The sequence below is a fragment of the Numida meleagris genome, unplaced genomic scaffold (genome assembly GCF_002078875.1).
Source record: "Numida meleagris isolate 19003 breed g44 Domestic line unplaced genomic scaffold, NumMel1.0 unplaced_Scaffold193, whole genome shotgun sequence".
In the NCBI taxonomy this organism is placed as follows: Eukaryota; Metazoa; Chordata; class Aves; order Galliformes; family Numididae; genus Numida; species Numida meleagris.
In genome coordinates, this window is record NW_018363728.1 from 519,635 (window position 1) to 538,850 (window position 19,216).

General features: G+C 35.9%; 1 protein-coding gene across 11 annotated transcripts in view; it reads right to left on the bottom strand.

Moving 5' to 3' along the window:
• SYNE1 (spectrin repeat containing nuclear envelope protein 1) overlaps positions 1 to 19,216 on the bottom strand; it is a 286,948-nt gene that overhangs the window by 219,028 nt on the left and 48,704 nt on the right. For all 11 annotated transcript variants that reach the window (XR_002433840.1, XR_002433841.1, XM_021382260.1 and 8 more), the window contains exons 4-9: positions 13,773 to 13,868; positions 11,913 to 11,996; positions 8,871 to 8,963; positions 7,580 to 7,758; positions 5,453 to 5,649; positions 5,208 to 5,317 (exon numbers count right to left, since the gene is read on the bottom strand). Coding sequence is in view for 9 of the 11 variants with exons in the window: in XM_021382260.1 (XP_021237935.1) it covers positions 5,208 to 5,317; positions 5,453 to 5,649; positions 7,580 to 7,758; positions 8,871 to 8,963; positions 11,913 to 11,996; positions 13,773 to 13,868 (759 nt within the window). In the remaining 2 variants the exon portion in view is untranslated. The remainder of the gene's footprint in view (positions 1 to 5,207; positions 5,318 to 5,452; positions 5,650 to 7,579; positions 7,759 to 8,870; positions 8,964 to 11,912; positions 11,997 to 13,772; positions 13,869 to 19,216) is intronic.

The following is a 19,216-nucleotide window of genomic DNA, read 5'->3' on the forward strand; positions in this document are numbered from 1 at the left end:
CTAAAATAAGTTATCTATTTTTCAGAGATGCTGAATTACTCTATCGTCTATTTGCTTAAAAAAAAATCAAATCCTTTTAAAAATGTATCCATATGAAATCAATTAATTAGGCTATTCCTCTTGAAAACACCGAGTTATATATATGTGTTACTGTTAGCACAGAAACACATTCACTGACAACAGTACCACAGATGCGCTGCGAATGCTGAGCCAAGCATCACCTTCAGGAATGAGCTATTAAAGGCAGACATTAAGCTACTGGAAAAACTCAAAGTTATTTTTTGCAGTTGCTGCTGAGGAAAACCCTGTTATACTGGGGAACTCCGATGGTAAAAATACATTGGAAGTGATGGGTTTATCATTGTGTTCATTATCAGAGCACAAGAAATGTTTTACAACAGATACATTATAAAAGAGTGCGCTTCTTCTGTATGTAAATTCATAGTGAGATGAAGCAACTTCTACCACTTCACTACTTAATTATCTTAAGCAGCAATGCACCAGGACTGTGTGAGGCTAAGAATTTATATTAAGGTCCAATCAAGGCTGCCCAAACTTTTGCTTGAATGGATTGAGGAGATGGCAATAATTCTGCTATGGTCATTAAACTTCATTTCAATATATATGAGTAGTTGTACATACATAGTATGAGATGAACAGCTGTTCATACTTGAAAACAACCTATTTCTTATTGCTTAAAAAAAAAAATCCACCACAAACTACTGTTGAATAAAGGTAACTAATTGGACCAGGTGAGAGTACAAACAGAATTGACTGACTACAATGACAGCTGCTGTTTTCTTCATTACATTTTCACACCTGCAGTCTTCCAGTTTTATCTGAGTGTTCTGAAGTGTATTTCGATGTATCTGAAATTTGTTTGGATGTTAATTTTATATATAAAACTCCATCTGTTAGATTTCTCAGCTTCTCAGATAATACTAGAAAGTTTTAGGTATTTAAATGTCCAAAAACATATCCTTTAAAAGTGTCATAATTTATGTGAAAACAAAGAGCTGAGCATATCATGTAATTAAACATGAATGCTCTCTCCTTCAGGCACACATAGCACATACATCACTTACACAATCATATATTCAGTCTAATATCTACTCTATAAAGCTAAGGATATATAAAAATATCGATCTAAAATGAAAATAGATGAATAGAAACAGGAATTTGTAATCTATTTTCTCATGTTTGTATCTATAGTTAAGAAAGCAAAGTCTGAGGCTTATTATAGGTATGTTGACTACCTTTTCTATATTTCTATGCAATTATTTGCATAATTAGGCATTCAGTTGTTAAGATTAGCTATTGTAAGAAAGTAGACTCAGACTCATGTTCATCTATTTCCTCTTTTGGAAAGAATAACTTGAGGGTAACTAACCAACGTCTACTAAAATATCCCAAATCAAATGTCAAATATGTTCAGGATAAAACAGATAAAAATGTGAAAGGTCCAAGGAAAGCCCATTATTCTGGAGCATATTATCCTTACCTTAAATTTCATAAAAGAAATGACAAAAGTTGGGATCGATTGAAGTTCCTAGCAATATGAAACAAGCAAGAAAGCAAGAGGAAGAAGAAAAAAGAAGCAAACAAAATAAAACAAAATAGGTAGAGAGTCCAGAAAGAATAATACAAGAGCTATATGTGTAAGAATGCAATTAAAGATGTACTTAAAGTATTATCAAATGCATGTACCTGTATCATATCTAGTGAAGGAGTTCTCATACTAAATCTGGTTCCTGGATTACTAGTCACTGCATGATTTTTTTTATCTGGAGAAAGCAGTTACTTACTTTAGAATAACTGATTTTTTGAGATGTATTGCTTACACAGGCTCACGTATGAGCAAAGATGATCCGGGCACGAAATATTAGACTCTTTTTAATATGGCTAATCCATCTCTGGCAAACTCCTCATCCCTGTCAGTGACCTATGTCCACTCTATACCTCACTCCCCAGTCCTGTCAGTCATAACTGTCAATTCCATCACCTTTCCCCTTGGATCAAAATGATAGCATATAGTAACTTCATGGAAAAGAGATCTGGATGGAGCCAGTTCTTTAAGTAAGTGTGTGAATTCTGGTCATTGGCCCTGAAACAGTAAAATACATTGAAAAAACAGCACTGGATAGATATAAGCTCTCAAGTATTCTTGTTCAAACTTTTGGAAAACTTGAGTCTTCTATTACTATAAACTTTTTTTTTTCTGTCATATGTCACAAGGAAAGGATTTTCTTTGTAATCTGGGATTCTTTGCTTATGATTTTTTTTTCAGAGAGAATCTGTCAACAGGTAAGCAAATCTCTTACACAGAGATTTTTCTCTTCAATATACTTGCTCTACTCAAGAAAATCATAATAATGAGCTTGGCAGACTACTACACACAAATTCCAACAAATATTAGGACAGTAGTTTACATGGATGTGGAATGGGTGAAAAAAGGGAAGTCAAGATTTAATGAAGCTGATCTTGTTGACTGCACAACAACTAGATTAAATAAGATATCTGGATAATCTTTTGCAAATGTCATTCATTTGAATTGCATTACATTAGGGAGAGATTCCAGTGCTTAAAATCCAACAACAAAAAGTTTAACAATATACAGATATTTCTTTCCGTATTTATGGTATATTTAAAGGTAATATTAGAAAATAAAATCTTAATCCAGTGTTAAATAGTCAAGTATCATAAGGAATTTCTGAACTACAGTGGGTCTTTTCATTTCTTAGCCCAAACTCTAAATTATGCATGGACTGTTGAAAACTAGGTAAAGCGTGATTTAAATCACCAGATTATGCAAAGTTACCATGAACATGGATCCACATTAATAGAGCTGCCAGTTGTTTCTTTATTCACTCTTACTAGCCTAAAGTTTCTATGTCCAGCATATAGCTTTCTGTAGGAATTTTGCATTATTTGTTTTTGTCATTTATACAGGATTCATCCATCTCCAAGAATCTAAAAGCTAGATACTTGTATATTGCCAATCTGTAATCAGCAAGAGATATCCATTTCTAGATGGTCATTTTTCTTAAGATGAATAAATTGTCTTAACACTACATAGCATTTCAAAAGAATTTAAACTGCCTGAGATGAACCTGACCCTCAGTGATTGATAAAATAGTTTTGGCAGTTGACTAAAAACAAATCCATGTATACTTTGTCTTCCTGTGAGTGGTATACCCCTCCTATTCTTAGCCTTTCCCTACTCCCCCTGAAGTCTAGAACAAGGAAATAATTATCACAGTGTTGGAATACAGGTATCTGAGAGAGAGAACCTCGCAAGATTATTATCTGCTAAACTCCTAAGGTATTCTTAATTCCTTGTTTTCCAAAATTAAGCACTTTCAGGGTGTATTTCAACTGACCTGTGTTAAGTGCTTGCTATAGAATTAGATGCATTGAACACTAGATGTTACTGAATTTTTCTGTTTGTCAGAATGAACTTAGAGTGACTATCTCAGTAGTGAATGCCTACAGTTAGTCAGAAGACTCCAGCCTCATAGTGAGTGTGCATGGGTGGCTTTTAATGGGGCGTGAGGGGCAGAGAAGATTTCTGACTTTCTCTTCCCCTGCCCCTCAGCCAACTCAGGTGCCACTGTGTTTCTTAAAGATGTGTTGTACACACAAATTCCTATGCTTATCTGCTGATTCAATGCTCAGCTTAAGATACTGCACTGGAAGAAGTGAAGTAGTGATTGAAGCCTGTCCCTAGTGGTCTTAGGGACAAGCTATTTGCATGGACAATTCTAGAATTAAAAGGAGTCTAATATTTCATGCCTGGATCAGGTGTGCTATGCATGCATAATACAGCCACAGTGCAGGTGACAGACATGGCCAAGTCTGTTGGCAGCAAGGGCTGCACTGTGTGCCATGGTATGGAAACAGCAGGACTGTCTCAGCATGTCACAGGTCACAGAGGGAGGCTTTAGAGTTCACTCCCCCTCTCTCACTAGCTCCATTGCACAGTGCTACGGCATTGGCACATTTGCATCCTCAGCACAGTGTTGCAGAAAGGAAAATGAGGAATGCCAGTGACTCAGGCTCTGGAATCAGACAGTAAAGCTACAGCTACGATGCAGCTACAGCAAAGCTATTAGCCACACCTAATAAAGCTAAACACAGCCAGAAAGGAGATTCACTCATTTCAGAGCTTTTCTGTGACTGTCTGTAAGGAAACCAAAGAAACATAAACAGTAGTACTGCCTCTTTCTCTTGCTGGGGCTGAGCAGATTGTCTCAGCAGTGTTTCCTACCATTTGGCACAAAGGAAGTAAATGATCAGGATTAGGAAGTGAGTCACAATCACTTGGCATTTCTGATTACAGCCATGCTAGTGCAAAGGCAATACACTATAGTATTCAAAGAACAAACGAGAAAAACAAATAAAAAAATAGCAAAACAATTCCTTAGAGCAAACAGTCTAAATTCACTGTACAATAGAAAGAAATCCAAGTCAAAATCTTAACTGTCTCTCAAGCCTGAAAGCCCAAAAACTACATGTAAGCATTCTCTAGGACAACTCCTTTTCCTATCCACAAATCCACTGTGATAGAAACAGAAGTGAAGTGTTGCTTCAGGCAACAAACAGTTTCAATCTTATTAGTATTATGCTTGAAAAACTCTCAGAAAATTGTAGGATCCATTGGTTTGCTACCATTTACCATGTCTGTTTCTCTTTGCTTTGGCTGAAAGGAAAATCTCTGCAGGATCACCATTCTCTTTTCTCCGTTTACTAGTAAATGTCTGCAATGCTGGTTCCTTTATTCTTAGTTAATCTTTCTTTGCTTTCTTATCATACTTATTTTTCATAGAATCACAGAATCACAGAATGGCCTGTGCTGAAAAGGGCCTCAAAGATCATCGTGTCTCAACCCCCCTGCTAAATTCAGGGTCTCCAACCACTAGACCAGGCTGCCCAGAGCCACGTCCAGTCTGGCCTTGAATGCCTCCAGGGATGGGGCATCCACAACCTCCCTGGGCAACCTGTTCCAGTGCGTCACCACCCTCTGTGTGACGAGAGCCCCTCGGGGCTCGCCCCCCCCGCGTCACCGGGTAAGTGAAAAAACGATCAGAGTAGTGGTATTTCACCTGATAAAAACAAAATATAATTATGAACTATGAGGGCTACAAAGCGTGTTTATGAAGACCCTTTCATGATAAACTGATTTGTATAGGTATGCAAGAGAAACTTACATCACTCTCCTGAACATCAGCCACTGTATGATGAGGATCAGGATAGTACTTCAAAAACTGGGCTACGTAGGTCATGATAGACTTTTCATCTGGCTTGTCAACATTCACATCTAGACAAGTACAGAACACAGTAAATTAAGTGATAGCTAAATGGTGAAAAATAATACTTAAAAATTTAAACTCTATAAATCAGCATGTTTGGTTTAACTCATTCAAATAGTACAAACATTTTTAAATTTAGATACCTTCTGGATCAAGGAGCCTTGGAATCCCCAGCTCTGTTTCTGCGAGTGTGAAGGCTTCTTCTAGGTTTTCCCTATTTGATCTTCCTTTTACTTTCTCCATGTCCACTAAATCTGGACGGATCGCATGAATAATGGAATGAAACGCAACACCGCTCCTCCAACTTTGTCCAAAGTCTTTGATTTCAATTCCAACTTGCCTGAAGAACATGAAAGAAAAAAACAGTTACTTGCATCAACATCAAGAGTAGGTGAAATACAGGAGGAGATAGGATGCTCTAAAAAGTGACTACTTATCATTAGGTCTAAAGCACCTGTTGTTCCTACAGGGCTGGCCAGGTCTGCTACTGCTCCATCTGTACACTGCATAAATTCAACAAGATCTTTCAATATACATACTGCATATGTCTCCAGTGAGCTCACTGGTGCTAATAAGTCTAATGAAAAACACCAAGTGACACCCAGTCTATGAGTGTATGTGGCACCTCCCACTGCTCTCCATGAATAGAGAGTAGTTTTTATCTCCCTCCGTTATAACTACCACAGTTTAGTTAAGTACATCAGCATCATACAAAAATAAATACATAAAAAAGATGGTAGTAATCCGCTATCATTTAAAATGAAAGCATTAAAATATTATCAATGACATTAACTGCTGTTCAGGTCAAAATGTAATACAAATTTATTTTTATTCTCATCAAAAACACGAATGATACTATTATTTCCCCCAGAATTCTTATATTTTCACTGAAAAATACATATAAATGATGAAGAAATGCCAAAAAATAATGAGAAATTAATCAGAACTGAATCACACTTCTGACTGGTGCTCTTAAAAGTTATTCCAAAAAGTACAATTGTCCACAAACTGCAAGCTTCCTTGGAAGACACACCTTGACATTAAGGTAGTCTTGCCATTGTGAAGTTCACAGAAACAATAACACTGCATGAAGGCTTCATTCAAAGGCCACTGTGATCACTGAAAGACTTCCACGGACTTCACTGTGTCCTCAGCTAGCCCTTGCAAATTACAGTGTAAATGAGGACTGGGCAAAATGTACTATTCTTGCTCTAGACTTCTTACAACACATTTAATCTAATCTTTCCATAGTGTTGACAATGTGATTTACAAGTCTCTTTGTTCATAACTTTGTTGACGTGCCTAGAAATTGCAGCTGACCATTGTCAGTAAGCTGTCTCTTCCTAACAAGAGCTCGATAGGAAAAGAGCCAAATCAGACTGTAAGTTACTGTGTTCTGCATGTTTATTGGAAAACTGGTGGAAGTCTGCATCTTTATATTTCTTTTCTCTAAGGCACTATTCCAAAACTTGTAATTTCCCTCTATATTATTGCATGATTGATTTTTTCAAATGGTAGTGACTACTTAATTTAAAAAAAATCCTTTTATTTACAAAAAAAATCATTTTAATGTCTTTTTTTTTCCCTTACAGTGGAAGCCATTAAGTTACTATCATTTATTTGACCGTTGAATATGTTTTTTTTCATGAACTTTGCAAGATGAGCAATCTTGGAATAATTCTACCAAATACAAGCAAGACTTTTAAGGTTAACAAGGAATAGTGAGAAATAACCCTGAAATAAATTTTGTTTTATTGGGCACAGACACTGTTTAAAAAGCAAGAAAATTCAGGGCAGTTTTATCGTAATATGCCCTTTTTATCTCAAAACTGCAGAAGGATCTTCATGATTCTCCATCACCTGTCTTTTGACAGGTGCAGAATTAGTGCAGAATTCACATGCTCTGTCACTGAGAAATGCTGTCAGTGTGGGGCTTGCATTACAGCATCAACTGTTTGGGCAGCAGAACTAATGCACTGTCATTCAGATAGCTAATTCCCCTTTCAGTTCCTCCTTCTGTCAAAGATAATCCCATTCATTATTCAGAGCCTATAAAATGAGATTGCTTGTAAAATTAATGTAAATCATAAATAATTTCTTGCTTGTTGTCATGGCAGAATAGTTAGCAGCCTCTGTTATCATAAAGAATACGATCAGAGGCCAGTGCTATATGAACACAGATCAAAAGGATAGACTGACTGAGAGAGTTTAAACTCCAAAGAAAAAATTGCAGCTAAGATTCAAAATTAATTCATTTGTTGGTTACTTACCTCGCTGCTGTGTACTGGATCCATTTTAACAAAGCCTTCCTGGCACTTCCTTGGACCTTGGTTACCACCTTCCGTTTGCTTGGAGGACTTGCAGTTTCTGAACTGACAACACTCTCCACAGAAGACGCACTGCTAGACAATGACTGCAGCTGTGGAAGATTGCTGGTGAGCTCTTCAATCTGTGTGAAAAAAATGTTAATGGATGTTTGTGGATAATCCGTCTAATTTTCACCTGTCTCTTAAATAATAACGTAATAGGACTGACAAAGCAAAGTTGGGCAGAAGCTGTGATTTTTAGATGCTGTATTTTTTAACTGTGCTTTAAAGTAGCTTCAAAGATTTTAATATATGTACCACATGATGGTTGTAATTTCTAAAACAGAAAATCTAGCAATCATTGACCTTCCCAACTAAATACACCTACAATAACATGTGTTAAGTTATCTAGTACAACAAATTACCATTGAAATAAGAGACGATGGCTTAACCTGAGCTTGAATGCAAATTATAAAATAATTCAGTAATTTCAAAGGATACTTGCTAAATTAAAGCATGTAAACAACCTTGATGATAATCCTGACAGCTCTTAATTTAACATTGTACTCTTTTGGCATAAATTTAATTGTGGCTCTGCTTAGAAGTAACTTGTGATTAAATAGTCAATGTACTGTACGCAAAGTGCTTTAGTAAAACTTGCTGGGGATGCATAACAGTTATTTGCGTCACGGTTTCCATCAAAAGAAAATGATTAACTTGACCGTCAAGAACATTAACCAACAATTAGGCTGTAACTTGTAAAAATTATATCCAGAAGATAATGAAAGATTGGCCTCCATCTAGATGGTTTGCAGCTAAGCGTTATCCTTGCAAACATCTTCATCTTCCAGTGAAATCAGCATGTTTACTTATATTATGTTAAGCTTAATTACTGTCTGACATCACATGCACTGGAATTAGATGGAGTCCAATCACCACCAAGGCTGGTAATGGTGCTTACAGCAAGAATCCAAATTCCATAGTTTTCTTTCATTGTTCTTTTGTATCCTTCAGAGATACTGGAAGAATACATTCTAGTGATAGAAAAAAGACATTCTGGGCTCATTACCAAGACAGGTGTCTTAGTTTAACCAATGTGAAGCAGCCCTATCTGCTGCTTTATTCAGGACCAGATCCACAGTCAACTATATACTATCATACATGTAATTAAATGCTGGAAATGCACCAGTTCATTTGCAGTAATAAGCTCAATCATTGTTTGAGGAAGCAACACTGAATTTAAAAAATGCTGTACCTGAAAATATAAAATTATGGTCCACACCAAGCCAAGCACAATAGAAGGCCTACCATCAGCAATATCAGTTGAGTTTATGTTGACAAGCTTAATCTATTTAGGAAAGAAAACATGTTATTACTACACGCATGAAACAATGACAATTACAAAATAAATTTCAAAGAGGTTTTCTATTTTAATAATTTTTATATCCAAGTAAGAAGATTCTTAATAAAAAAGTATTCCATAATTCTGTAATCTCACTGTACAAGTGTAACTGTACATAATTAAAGATTTTTAGGTCCGTGGCATGCTAATACATGTAGAAATAATATTTAATTTCTGTAGGAAAAAAAAGATAAAAATTACATAAAAACATTGTACAAACCGGAGATCCTCGGTATATAGACTAGCATGAAAAGCAGAAGGAAAAAAATGTTACAAAATAATGTTTAAGTGATTAAGTAAATGTATTAATTTAATTTTAAAATGTAAAGAAAGCATAATTTTGCTTACAACTTACAACACAATTAATAAAGAAAGCAAACTGAATACTCTGTAACAGTTTTTAAATTATGTAGGCTGTCCTTGCTATACTCATAACTGGTATAGAATCGACCAAGAAAATTTTAGAATCAAAAAGAAATAAAAAAGGGGGAAAAAAGCATTAAAGAAAGATTAGGGAAAAAAAAAAAGAACGTCACACTTCTTCAGAGAGTTTCTTATTGTAAAATATTTTACCATCACTGACGAAGGCTCCCTTGCAAGACAAATCTGACTGTAATTTTTTTTAAATAAAGAATATGAAAATTTCAGTCGTCCAAGGTCATTATGCAGTTCATCAAAAGAAACATAAATAGATCTTAACTCCCAAATGCTTATCTATATTCTGAATAAAGTGTCACCATAAAATAATCTCAAGAGACAAAGATTATGTATAAAGGAACTAACATGTAGACAATGCTTATGGAAATTGAATAGATTGCGAGGTATCAGAACATCAGGAATTACACAAAAATCATTCCCTCAGCAAAACTAGGAAAGTCTGCCTTTAATCCTAACATTAATAAGGAGGGCTACTAAACTGTTCTTGCACTGCAAACATGTTCATGGAAAAGGGTTATGGAAAAACTTGGGAGAATGGGTTAAAGAAAAGCATGAGACTGACTTTTGGTGACCTTGTTTGTGTCCACAAAACAAAGCAAAAACTGCAGTCCTCTGAATCAGCAGCTGGAAACTCACTAGATAATGCCAAGAGCATTTGCTATTACCTACCTAAAGAAAAAAAAAACAAAACACCAAGAGTCTCATTCTTTTAGCTGGCTCAGCTCCCACAAAAGCTTTTCTTTTTCTAGAAAGCAAGGTTTTACTTATGGATTTTACAAATAAAAACAGTCACAAGGACTCAGCTAAAGCTTTTGATTAGGCTACTGGTCATGGAGGTACAGTGGATCTATTCTAGTTATTGGTACATTTGTCTTATAATCCATTAAAAAGGATTTAAAACTATTAAATAAACTCTTCAGTACCATTAAAAGCAAAACCCAAACCAAATACAAACAAATGAAAATAACAACAATAAAAAAGGTTTAGTCCAGAGTAACATCTGCAAAATCTCAGCTGTATTTTGCAGTATAATAACCAGGAGTCTGTCTGGATTGTGAAAATATGAAGTTGATTAAATCTGTAATAAACATTACTTGTGGGAGAGCCAAGGGAGGAAGGAGACACCTAGCACTCACAAGCACCACAAGCAGTCTCCCATCTTCCTTAATTTGCCTGTGAGTGAAAACCAGGGACTGCACTCAGCTGCTGAAGCATTTGTTATCTGAACGCATCCCCATCTCCTCTGAGTGGAAAAGGGTGACAGACTGGATAGATGCATTGTGTAGGCTGCATTCAGCCTACAGCCACCTGCTAATGTGCTCCAATCTACCTTCCATATTGCTTATTTCCATCTCCCTCTAGAAGGAAATTTGGTATACTGATACACGGTACCTACAAAAAATAACTATGAGAGGGAAAGAAAAGTCCCCAAACTCCTGGTGTATTGCTTTAAGGAGAAATAAAATTCATTGGTTGTCATACCTGCATTGAAAAAAAAAATAAACTGAAAAGCAGATATTAACAGAAGAAAATATCTCCAATTCTAATTAAAAAATAGATGACACAGAAAGTGTAACACAGAAAGATTGTTTTTGTTCAATATTTATACCTAGAATACATTGAGCTTTTAACTTTTCTTAGAACCACTGAAGGGTTTGCTGGAAGGGACCTTAAAGATTACCCAGTTCCAGCCCCCTGCTGTGGGCAGGGACACCTCTCACTAGATCAGGCTCCCCACAGGCTCATCCAGTCTGGCCTTCAACACTTCCGTGGGTGTAGCATCTGCAGATTCTCTGGGCAACCTGTTCCAGTACCTCGCCATTCTCATAGTGAAGAATTTATTTCTAATATTCAATCTAAACCTACCCTTATCTAGATTAACACTATTACACCTTGTCTTATCGCTACAGGCCCTGGTAAAAAAAGCCCCTCTCCATCTTTCTTACAGGCCCCCTCTAAGAACGGAAAGGCCACTGTAAGGTCTCCAAAGAGACTTCTTTCAGCCTGTCTTTTTAGTAGAGGTGCCTCAGCACCCTAACCATTTATCTATTGTTTTCTATCTATATGCTAAATTTTTCTAAAGCTTTGTTACATCTTGTATGTTACATCTAAAACTGCCATGGTGGTGACTACAACAATCAATCCAGGAATTAACTTGAACCCCTGCCGAGCTAATAAAAGGTCACGCTGTTCTAAATTCCCATGTGTATGCTTTCAGGGAGCAGTGTTTTGCATGTATGGTCATAAAATAATGCCTCTACTGAACAGAAAATTGTTCTTAACTTTGCTGAGAACAGAAACAGGGAAGCAGGGAAGAGCACAGAAAATAAAAGGAAAAAGATAAGTCAAGGTGATTCTAACTAAAAACCCTGGAAAATTTATCCTATAGATTGCTACACATTCATGTTGAATCTTGACATTTTTACTTTAGAGCAGCTTTTGTACTATCAAATTTACCCGTCTTCCTTCTAGAAACTTAAGTGCTGTGCCAATGTTGGCAACCCAGTGAATTCTCTTCAGATGACGTCCTTGCTCACAAGGCTTAAAGAGAAAGAAAAGTGTACACTCCAATTAGATGCATTCACTTTGCTGAAAAAAATAAAGTTCCAGATTATTACAAATACATACGTATATGCCATAGCCTGATTTACATGTACAAATGTTTGCATAAAACCAACAGAGAGGCCTAGAGAGAACTGAAAGATACAGGGGACATGAATGTCAAAGTTCTATTATCAAATAGTTATAGTTGTTTAATAAATTTGAGGTGAAAGATTTGGGCTTCAGTCTGTAGACTTCATAAAATCAGAGATTATTTTTCTTATGTAAAATAAATTAATTATGTTTATTACATATATTTGAGAGAAGTTAAAAGTACAGCCTCAGTAGAATATTTTTGCCTGAGAAATTGAGGTGATCATTATTATTAAAATTCAGCCTCCCATGAAGAATTTATCAATTCTCTCTAAAACCTGCTGGTGATTAAAAAAAAAAAATCACAAACTTTTAATGAATAGCAAATTTTGCTGAAATTCAGACATGCAAGCTAAAAATAATAAAAAAATTAAATCCTTGAATTAAATCAAGAACATATTCTAGACTCCTAATATTCTAAAACTGAATTTTAATTTTCCCCTTAATATTATATTACAATGTAAATATATAACTACTGCCATTTAAATTTGTATTTGTAAGGCTACGTTTTTAACAAAAGTTTATTATAGATTCTAAAATTCCTTTTGAAGTTACTACAGAATATAATACTCTGCTACGCATGGCTCTGCTCTCATTCTGTGATTTCTCTGAGCAGGATATTAACTAGCAAATGTCAATTAACTGCTACCTCCACTAAAATTCTTTTCCTGTTTTACTATTATGTTGCCACAAGAGGGAGACTTCTTTTCTCACATGAACAGAAACAGCAATCAGTACATTTCAACAGAACAGAAACACCCTTGGAAGCATAGCTTTCTTCTAATTAAAATCTCTTTACAATCACCCTTGCAATATGAATTACTACTAATTTTAGGTATCCCCCACTGCATGAAAAAGGGGCAAAAGAATGGAACATGCTAATTGTGTGAATGTGAGGGAACAGGCAAACAACCCTGGAGCAAACAGAACGGCAGTTGCTTTGCTCTCAGATGCTGCCCCATGGTACCTGAGCTGGTTTGGAAAAAGTGAGAGGTCTTGGCCTAAAAATGTTTAATTCCTCTCCCCATCACAAACACACTACTAGCTTGGGTCCCAAGAGAAGACTTATGCAAGTACAAGAGACTACAAGTACAAATTATAGCCTCTTTATGCAACATGGCTGTGAAATGCCAGTTGGCATCAGTTAAGGGTCTTTACAGTGGCTGTGCATCTGTCAGTGCACGTGGATATTAGACCCCATGATATCTGAGGGGCTTACAACTTCTTAAGGAGAAAGCCATGAATTAGACAAGAAAACCTGTCATTATTTCTTCAAGACATCCAGAAGTAGCTTGAGTTTCAGACCATGTCTGTGTTATAGCAGTAACACTATAGTAAAAGCAAAGTGAACTGTAAATACTAATATAAATAAGCTATTTTTATGAACTAGTAAGACAAAACTGAAACACAATACATGAAATCAAGACTATCAGCCTTTAATTATCTCATTTTGCATTGTAACCAGATAGCCTGCTCTGTGAATAAATTTATTTTGCTTCACAGCAGACAAGTAGGTTTTTTGTTTGTTTGTTTAAGAGTACTGAAACTCAGAACCAAACTGGAAGATCATATCCTAGAGAAGCTGCAACTGTCTCACAGATTCAGAAGGAAGGAGCTTCTTACCAGTTTCTGCCCTGACAGAACCTCCAGAAGGGCTATAAGCATTACCCCATCCTTGATGTCTTCAAACAAATCACTGACCATCATGGGAGGATTGCGCTGAAAAGCGAGAAGATCAGATATAAAAGAAGCAGCAGCACTGTCTTCTATCTCCCTTCCTTTCAAACAGAAGCACAAGGAGTGGTTGAGTCCCCTTCTTTATGTTTTATAATGTTTAATATCTTTTTGCTTTTTAACCATTTCTTTGCTTTATTTGACTCTTCAGCATTTCTAGAAAAGGCCTACTGCTCCCTAAAACAACCAAAGAAACAAAACAGTTGCCTAGAGTCTAGAGTCTATAAAATACACACAATTTACTAATGTACTATTTACAGTCATGTTTCAATCTATTGGCATATTTTGCCTGGTGTTATGTATGTCACAGAAATTTCACTCTCTGGGTTTGAGAAATGAGCCGTGTGAAGAAAAGATCCCTAAAGCAATGAAGCTGTCTGAGCAGTGCTGCTGCTTTCTTACAGCTAACTGTTGTTTCACTTAATTGTAATATTTTCTCTCCTTTCTTTCATCCAGGCCTTGCAGGCTTCAGTGCTGTTAGCACTATGACAAACTCTACTTAAGACAAATTGCTTAACATATGTCTTTACGTTTGCAAACATAATGAAAATACTGAAAAACATGTAAACAGATGATGTTTCAGGAATTTTGAGTAACAAAGTCCCACCTCTGAACTCCAATTTCTTAAATACATGCCAGTTTGTAGCCAGTTTGGCTAGCATCTGGTCATTACTTTAACAATCACACAGTACTTCATAGCAACAAATATTTAGAGTGAAACTTGGTCCTGTTGAAATAAAGGAAATAAACACCCTCCAGCTTCAATGAGTTTGTTAGAATTCATATTCCTGCTAATTCACATAACGGTAATACTCCTATCTGCTAATTGATTGAAATGACCGACTACAAATTTAGATTTAAATTATCTTATGCTTAATAATTTATGTTTGGGATGCTTCTAAATAAAATGCTTGGACAAAAACTTGATCTATTATTTCTCTTCTGAAGAAACAGACATTTGATGATCCTATGAAATGCAACACTGCTCATGAAAAGGTAAATATGTTATAACAAAACAGAAGAAAGTAAAAATTTGTACCTCCCATAATCAAAACACCCTGCCTTCAGTGTTCAGTTTGGATCAACTAAAATTTCAATGAGACATAATTTTGATCTAAAGTGGAAAAAAACTCCCTTGTTGAAAGAGAACTTTATTTTAGATTTGGATAACTGCAATAATAGAGTGTATTTTCTCAAATATATGAGATTTATAACAAATATAACAGCAGTATTACAACACATTGTAAGAGTATATTAATCATCTTTCTTTTTTTTTTTTTCAAGCAATGTAATACATAATGGATAATGTTCTTCCTTAATATAACACCAAAGAAATCAGTGGAGAATTAAGGTCACTGGATTTTAATTTGTCCCAATACAGGCAACTGACAAAAATACAACTGATTTTCTTCACCTTTTGTGTTATCATTTCCTCTTTGAAATCTGAAGCAGCTTTGGATTTATCAGCATTACTATGTGATTTAAAGTAAAGAAATATGTATTAAAATAATTCATCATTAAAGACAAGTAGCTGCCATCCTAATCCAACAGCAGTTGAAGGTCTGAAAAATTTCACCATAGAATTAAATGCTCCAGTAGTGAAGCTTGTCTCTTGAAGCTCACTCTACAGTAAGGAAGAGAGGAAGCTTCTTAGGGAGGATAATTAAGGTACCTTTGGATTAAAGCACCCCATAATCCTAGTAGCAGTAACATGCCTGTCAGATTACCTGTTTGAGAACAACACAGCTCCCTTCCAGCCTGAATGCTCTGGTATCCTTATTCTCAATGCACAGTACACTCTAGAATTTGTGTTATTCCAATATAAAGTCAAGACCTGGCATTCATATGCAAACCAATTCTGGGATATACCTCTTGTTTCCAGGGTGCAGCACTTCGTGCTACAGACACAACCTCTCATCATCCATTTCAAGTTCTTGCTCTGAAACACCCTTCGTGGGTCACTCCTTTCTGACAGCAATTAGATAAACTAGATTTGAAGGCATTATACTAAGGTAAAGCAATGAAAGTGCCTCTGAAGACATCATTCATGTAAACTAACACTTACAGTACTCTCCCTTCAACATGAATCAAATATTAGTTCAGGGAAAAACTAAGGGAAGGATGAGAAAGCATTAAAAAAAAATGAGAAGGAACAAAGAAACCATCAAATAATTTACATCAAAGTCCATAACGCTGACTGTTCTGAACTGTGAGAATCACAGAGTGAAATTTACTTTTCACTGCTGCAAGCTTTGTGTAATTGCAACCACTGTCCATGTTTACCATCACACACCACGAACATTAACACTAACACAACAGGAAACAAAAGACAGGTAAAATAGCCTTGTCTCCCATGTGGGATTCCTCCTAAATGGAAAATTAGTTAATTATACACACTGCCAAAAAGGTACTGCATAATACAATTTATGATGTATTTCAATACCTGAAGATGTTAACAACTAATTATAATGAGATAGGACTTTGTGGGTTTGTTTTTGGGTACTCAACAATACTTTGCTTCAGTCTTCACTGGCAGTCATGCTTCTCATGACTGTCATGTCCCTGTACTTCTAGGTGCTGAGTAAAATCCCTCCCACTATAAAAGCAGAGCAAGTAAAAGACTGTCTCGTAAGACTGAACGGAGACAGACGACATGTGTCCCAGTGCCCTTAACGAACTAGCTGATGTAGTTACGAAGCCACTCTCCATCATACTTGAAAAGTCATGGCTGTCAGGTGACATCCCCAGTGACTGGAAAAAGGGAACTATCACTCCCAATGTTAAAAAAGGGAGAAAGGAAGATCCAGGGAACTATACATTGGTGATCCTCACCTCTGTTCCTGGGAAAATCATGGAATAGATCCTCCTGGAAGGTGTTACAAGGGTAGATAGTGATAGAACAAGTGGAATTGTTTTTAAACTAAAAGAGGGGAGATTTAGATTAGATGTTAGGAAGAAATTCTTTACTCAGAAGGTGGTGAGGCACTGGAACAGGTTGCCTAGAGAGGTTGGGGATGCCCCACCCCTGGTGGTGTTCAAGGTCAGGTTGGATGGACCCTTGGGGCCTGATCTAGTGGGAAGTGTTCTTGCCCATGGCCAAGGGTTAAAACTAGATGATCTTTATAATCTCTTCCATCCAGTCCATAATACTATGAAAGATCTGCTAATTCCATATTTGAGATTTGGATTTTACAAAACTTAGTTTATTATGTCAGAAGAGGAATATCTAAAGGTGGTAGATCCACCATATATTTCTTTTTGTGAGGCTTATCAGTCAAATTCTTTTTGTATATACTGATGCTCTTTAAATCATGCATAATATTTCCCGAAAACTGCAGGAAATGAGATCAGTTCGTAAGAGAAACAAGTATAAGCAAAACATATCCTCATCAGTTCCCATTAGAGATCAATTCTAAATATAGCTATTTAAATAAATGTTTGATGTGGGGGAAAAGAAGTTAATTAACCTTTAAAATTCATTCCAAGTTCATATTGCTCCTACAAAGCACATGAATTTGGTTGTAGAGTATGCCTCTCTTCTTGTGACATGACTGTTCCTAAATGTCATCATCACTATAGACTAACTATTGTGATTGCATATACTGTACTAAATTTGTTGAAAGAGTATATACAATAAAGTACGAAGAATATCATTAATATTATTTTGCTTTCCTGGAGAAGCTTATGTAATACCAAAATCAAGCACTAAGGCATAGGAAATTTCAGTGGAGACTTGATGAGCTGTAGATTTAGAGTATGTTGCTGCTCATTCAAAGAATGTTCTGATTTTAACCAAAGAATTGTGTCCAAAAGCTTAAAAATGAGCCTTTTCCTTAATATTATAGGATTTCAAAAGCTTATTTCATGCACTTTTTTAACGTTCTTTTTGCCTGGTTTAAGAATTACTTCATTAAATTTTTTGTGCAGCCTTTTCAACATTCAGAATATGGTGTTTTAGAATCATTACAGCCTATTACATTGCTGAAGCAACTCAGTCATAAGCACAAAGCTAAAATGAGGACTATATTCAATATTTTCAAAGTTACAAAATTTTAATTTAGTTTTCACTCCTGGCTTTCACTGATTTTAGTTAGTATTTTGGCTGCATACCATGGCTATCAGATGAGTAGGTATTAAGTCCTTTCAAGTCTCTAAAATAAGAAGTATTGAAAAGACTTTTACTGATTACAGCTCTTAAAGGAAAGTCAAAACAACACAGTGTTTTCTTGTCTAGTAACCAGTAGAATCATAGAACTGCTTGGGTTGGAAGGGACCTTAAAGCCCACCCAGCTCCAACTCCCTGCCATGGGCAGGGTTACCAACTACTGGATCAGGCTGCAGAGGGCCCCATCCAGCCTGACCCTGACCACTTCCAGGAATGGGGCATCCACAGCTTTTCTAGGTAACCTGAACACCTTCACAGTAAAGAATTCCTTCTGATATCTAATCTAAACCTACTTTTTTTATTATTTAAAACCAATACCCCTTGACCTGTCAATACACTCCTTGATAAAGAGTCCGTTGCTAAGCTTCACTGTTGTGTTCCAACATTTTTTCCACACATTTCCTTTCTCATTTGTATCTTTGCTACAGGAATATTTTCCTCACTCCTTGTACTTAACTTTTCTAATGAATACATTGTATTATACAAACAACAGTTATTATACAAACAACCATTATGAATGCCAACGTGAACACTGGAAAACTACCTTTACTACCTTAATTTGCAAACAATATTTCAAAAACTGCTGAAAAAATGCATGAAAATCCATCCACATGCACAAACAGGAACAAGTTTGTTTACTGAATTTGCTTCTATTCGGAAATGCATGTGAGAGCAGGAAGGGGAATGTGAAATTCCAGAACTGTTCTATAGTTGCTGGCCCACTTGTCTGCCACAATTTAATTCATAAATCCTTAAGCACTTATGTTTTGATGCCCGTTGCTATTAATGACTACTTTTATGATTAAAGTCAGAGGAATTGTGCCCTTGCATTACAAGAGCATAGCATGTATGCAAGCTAAAAATGCTCATCCCTTCTAAGTTTTATTTTGATATGACATCGATCACCTGCTTTTTTTCCTCGATATTTGCTCACTTTTAATAGAAGTACAAAATAAATACCATTTATTTCATTATATATTTGTTGTTTGCTCATTGTTTTCAGTGAGTTTACTGCAATACTTTGGTGAATACAACTGTTGAAGTTAACTCTATACAAGATGTTATTTGAGTTAAACCAACTTCCATTTTGTGTTCAGAAGCTTTGAACTGCTGTTTTCCAACACTTCTACTGAAGATGACAAAGTCAATAAAAGGTGTGTGCATCTGT